Consider the following 5,736-nt stretch of genomic DNA (forward strand, 5'->3'; position numbering starts at 1 on the left):
ATCAAACGGTTTTATTAAGTATCTCAAGCACAACGCGTTTCGGGCATTAAAACTCACCCTTCATCAGGTGCAACAATTCTTAACCGTCAGGCAGGACGCGATGAAGCCTGTTCTGACAGATGATACATGTATCGGGCGTGTGTGACACTCTCTCCCCCTTCTAAAGGTCTGCTTTAATTGGAGAACTAAGCTCAGATCTTCTGTGGATGTTGCTTGCTCCAATCCTTCTGTCTCTTCATGTCATCCCAGACAGACCGGGTGATGTTTCGATCAGGCCTATATCTGTAGAGGATGCATCATCACTTCCAGGACTCCTCCTCCAAAGGGCAAAGGTCACACCAAATATTGATGGGATTTACATTTATTTTTCTTTATGTTATATTAGAACTATTAGAACAGTTCTATTCCTGAAAGAATTCTAACTTGGCAGTGTGTCTTCCACACTTGCCTAACATATTTGCACACTACTGTATGTTACTACATTTTGGAAAGGTCTCAGATGATTTTGCATCATGTGCACTGACTAAATATTCACAAGCTTTTACTGCATTTGGAGTGCTGCCACTTCTTGTTTGCTTTAGCATTTGGTTCTGGGTCAAACCACTGTAAATTGGCAAAAATTTGGATATTTATATAATTTTTATTTTTTAATAGATACAAATGGATAGATAGATACATAGATATTTTAAATATATGTTTTAAATGTTATTACTGGAGATAAGCAAGTAGTGAAATATTCAAGATTTGATATTCGTTTCGAGTAGAGCCTCAATATCAAATCCCATTATAGTCTATGGGAAAAAATACTCATTTCATGGGAAACCACTATTGGTCTAAAGGAGAGTCATCAAGTCGACAAGTAGCAGGAGGAGAGTATTTAGGAGGAGCGCTGTGTAGTTAAAGTGCAGGGACCCCATAGACTATAACGGGTCCGTGTGCTTGCAGTGCAGGCAGTGTGCGGCAAGCACACGGACCCCATTATAGTCTATGGGGTCCCTGCACTTTAACTGCACAGCGCTTGCAGTTGCGCTGATATTCCATTCGGGGGGGGGGGGTCCTCCTGCGGACTCCTTCCAGACGGGAGGCAAGCGCTAATGTGAACCGGCCCTTAGTCGTCCTGCAGAACCAGCATTGATTGGCCGAATGCTATACACTGTAAAGCATTAGGCAAATCAATGCTGGTTCTGCAGCAGGCTCATCCTTGCTAGTTGAGAGAGCTGGCAGCTTGCGATATGCAGCAGATTACTTTTTGTCATAGAAATGCATTGACCAGCGTTAGTTGGCCAATCAACGCTGGTTCTGCCGGAGGCTCGCCTGTGAGGAGAGGAGACTGCTGTAATCCAATCTTAGACTCCGCCTCCTCACAGACGAGCCTCCGGCAGAACCAGCGTTGATTGGCCGAATGCTGTACACTGGCCAATCAACACTGGTCAATGCATTCCTATGAGAAAAAGTAAGCTCCCTCGTAAACACAAGCTGCCAGTTCTCCTGACTAGCAAGGACGAGCCTGCTGCAGAACCAGCGTTGATTTGCCCCAGTCTTGACTTTGCTAGTCTTTGCTATATTTAATATGATATAGATTTTAATTTTCATTCTAATAAATGTTACACATCTGTACTGTGAGTATTGTCGCCATCCTCCTGTTCTCTGCTCAGGTCATCGGGATGTTCAGTTAATGCTCTTCTAAGCCTGGTGAAGATAGATCTCAAGAAACCAGCTTTAGTATCTTGGCCCATAAAAACATAAATGATTGGATTGAGACAACTGTTCAGGTACGCCAGGATGTAAACAATAGTATGTATGATGTAACGCTGAATGTTCTTTCTGTTATAAGTAGGTGTTAGTGGCCAAATATAATATGGGGACCAGCAGATAAAGAAAACCAGTATAACAGCGGTGATGATCCTGTAGGGTCTCTGAGATCTCTGGGGTCTCTTACTTCTTCTAAGTTTGAGGAAAATAATCACATAACTGGTCAAGATGATGAGAAAAGGGATCACAAACATGATAACTAACCGGATGACCCAAGTGGTCTGTTTTACGTTAGAGTCATCATGATACTTACGGGAAATACACCAACCATTTGAGAAAAGCACAAAACAAGACAGGAGCAAACTCATCACCCAGATGCCTCCTGCAGTGATCCTCACTAGTCTACGTGTCCTGTGAACTTTAGCCCAAAACGGCCACATGACGGATACACAGCGGTCAATACTCATGGCTGTCAAGAATAAAACACTGGCGCTCATGTTCATAGCAAATACAATCAGGATTGATATACAATATGGTAAGTATGAGATAAAGCAAAGTTCCCATACAATACGTAGAGCAAGAGAAGCACAACATAAGAAGTCCGCTATGGCCAGGTGGAGGAACCACACGGCACTGATTGTCTTCTTCATCTTGAATCCGGCAATCCAGATGACTAATCCATTACCGATAATCCCAAGAGGAAAAATGAGGCCGTATAAGGTAATGGACATCTTCTTTAAAACTTCTTCATCATCTTGAGTAGTGTAAACCTTGCTACATGCCCTGTAGTCTTTGTCAGATGACCTTAGAAGATATGAAAGGATAGAGGTTAGGCTTTTGAAAAATTTGTGCCTCCATAAACATCTACATTTTACATTGGTTTTTGACCCCTGTTCTCCATGTATACGCCAAAGTGACATTGTTCCCACAAGATCTCTGGACTTGCTGTTCCACTAATTCTTACATCTATTCCTTAATACTCTTCAAAAGTAGGAAGTAGTGTAAAAAGATTGCAGTTTATTATGAGACATGGCAAGTGTGAATGTTCTTTACTGTTTATGGCGCTACGGAGTCTACAGTATCATTGCAGAAATGCATTTTTTTATTAAGTCTTTAGAAAAACTCAAATTCTCACACATGTGCTGTATGCTCATTCAAGAAGAAAGGAAAAATGGCCGCCGAAGCCTGCAGTGTACGCTCAGCCCAAACCCAAAGTGGATAAGTGGATGGCGCATGCACAAGTTTTTGATCTCGGCTGCTCATTATGCAGCGCAGGGGATCAGTAGTAGGAAGGTGTACAAGAATGGAGCTGGAGGCGTTCTTCAGGTGATGAAAATACTGTGTTCAGAGCCAGGGGTGAACCTAGCCTTTTTACCGCCTGAGGCGGACAAGCCACTACCCCCAAGCCCAACCCCCCCCCACCCGTCGCCCCCACCCCCCCCAAAAAAAAAAAAAGGTTAGGTTTACCCCTGACTACACAGCATGTAGTCCAAAAATTTTTTTATTGTTTCAATTTTTATTGTTTCAATTTTTGGACACCACGCTGTGTATTGATTAACCCCCTTCCACCCACCAGTGTCCGCTTACCTGCAGCTCCCTGTTCTTCTTGGTCCTGTCCTCTGTCCGGTCTTCAGAGCGCCCCCCCTCCCCACGCGTAGGATGCAGGCACATGTCAGGTACGGGCCTGATTACATGGACATGTCATCCGGCGTGTGGGGAGGAGGGGGCAGAGCGGATGGAGCAGAGTTAGCAGGCAGAGAGCAGACAGCTTGTCCTGGACTGGCTTAGGTCAGTAAAAATGCCCCCCCCCCCTCGGGGCCCTGGCATAGCGCCGCCTGAAGCGGTCGCTTCAGGTCGCCTCATGAGAGTTGTGGCGGTGCTCGGAGCACAGGGATAATGCTCCCGTTCTTAAAAGTTTTTTTTTTCAGGCAAAATATGTTGATGGCTTATCTGCATATAACTCATTAATATCCAATCATTCGTGCGGTCAGTGCGCGGCAAGCACACGGAACCCATTATAGTCTATGGGCTCCATGTGCTTTGCAAGCACATCGCTTGCAATTGCGATTGCATTCCATCCGGGGGATCTTCATGTGGACTTCTTGCAGACGGAATACAAGTGCTAGTGTGAACCAACCCTTATGTTAGTGTGGCATTCTGCTCCCATAAAGAGATCAGTTTTTGCAACTTTTTTCTCTGGAGAGCGACTTCTTTTTCATCCATTTTAGAACAGGCTCCATGCCATCAATAAAAAATGTCAGGTTCTCCCACAAAAAATAAGTCCCAACACAATTATTCAATTACTAGCTGGTACCCGCGACTTCGTCTGCGGTGATTGTAGCAGTGGGTATATACAGGCGCAGGTAAGGTTTTCGTACTGTGTATAAGGTATGGGATATGAAATGTAAGTTTGTATCTTGTTGTTGCTGTAATTCAGAGAATACGTGAGACTTTTGTGTTGCAGTTACTTTGTATTAGAGCTGCTATATATACGGTGTTGTGAGAAACTTTACATAGTGACTTTGGGACAGAAGTATTTGAAGTTAACCCTTTCCCGCCGATGGCATTTTTGGATTTTCGTTTTTCGTTTTTGACTCCCCTCCTTCTAAACATCATAACTTTTTTATTTCTCCGCTCCCAGAGCCATATGAGGTCTTAATTTTTCCTGGGACAATTTTTTCTTCATGATGCCGCCATTATTTATTCTATATAATGTACTGGGAAGCAGGGAAAAAATTCAGAATGGGGTGGATTTGAAGAAAAAATGTATTTCTGCGACTTTCTTTCGGGCTTTGGTTTTACGGCGTTCACTGTGCAACCAAAATGACATGTCCCCTGTATTCTGTGTTTCGTTACGATTCCGGGGATACCAAATTTATATGGTTTTATTTACATTTTGACCCCTTAAAAAAAGGCAAATCTGTGCTAAAATTTTTTTTTTTGAAAAGTCGCCATATTCCGACAGCCGTAACTTTATTATACGTGCGTGTACGGGGATGTATAGGGCGTCTTTTTTTGCGGGACCGGGTGTACTTTGTAGTTCTACCATTTTCGGGAAATGTTATTGCTTTGATCACTATTTATTCAAATTTTTATCAGAATCAAAACAGTAAAAAAATGGCAGTTTGGCACTTTTGACCATTTTTCCCGCTACGGTGTTTACCGATCAGGAAAAATATTTGTATAGCTTTGTAGAGCGGGCGATTTCGGACGCGGGGATACCTAACATGTATGTGTTTCACAGTTTTTAACTACTTTTATATGTGTTCTAGGGAAAGAGGGGTGATTTGAATTTTTAATCCTTTTTATTTGTTTTTATATTTTTTTTACTTTTTTTTAAACTTTTGTTTTTGCATTTATTAGACCTCCTAGGGGTATTGACATGGGTGGGTGGGGTCGCGGATTGTCAGAGCGATGGGGGTCGGCAAACATGGCTGCTCCGGAGCGTTAAAGAGCGCCTCCTGGAGTATCGTTAAGGTGAGGGGCAAAGTGGTAAAGTATATGTATATGTGATTGTGTAGGGTTAGGGGCGAGGCTGTAGAGGGCAATATGAATTTTGTGGCTTGCTATGGTCCAAAGTGTGTGAGATTGCAGAGATGATGGTGTGAGTTTGGGTTTTGTGGGGGTCCTGGCACAAACGTATGTGCGCTATTGTGACGAAAAGTAGCCTATTGCGCAATCGGGTGTATTAACTATGTTTGTGGAAAATTTCAGCCAAATCGGTCGAGCGGGTTTTGCGTGATTGAGGAACAAACATCCAAACATCCAAACATCCAAACACACAAACACACAAACATCCAAACTCACAAACTTTCACATTTATAATATTAATAGGATAAGAGTTTTGGTAAGTGTCAATACAAAAAAAAAAAAAAAAAAGCATTATTACAAAAAAGAATTTTTACTTTGCAAAAATTATACAAATTTGGAATTAATGAAATCACATTGACTCAGTAAGTAAAATCATTGGATGCCGCAACATGT

The 5,736-nt window shown here is 42.5% G+C and overlaps 1 protein-coding gene across 1 annotated transcript; it reads right to left on the reverse strand.

Annotated features, from left to right (window-relative positions):
* Window positions 1–1,604: 1,604 nt before the first annotated feature.
* Window positions 1,605–2,549, reverse strand: LOC142209890 (C3a anaphylatoxin chemotactic receptor-like). The gene has a single exon (XM_075278927.1). It carries the CDS (start codon window positions 2,481–2,483, stop codon window positions 1,605–1,607), a length of 879 nt encoding a protein of 292 aa, XP_075135028.1. The 5' UTR covers window positions 2,484–2,549.
* Window positions 2,550–5,736: the final 3,187 nt, after the last annotated feature.

Source organism: Leptodactylus fuscus, chromosome 6, assembly GCF_031893055.1.
Source record: "Leptodactylus fuscus isolate aLepFus1 chromosome 6, aLepFus1.hap2, whole genome shotgun sequence".
Lineage (NCBI taxonomy): Eukaryota > Metazoa > Chordata > Amphibia > Anura > Leptodactylidae > Leptodactylus > Leptodactylus fuscus.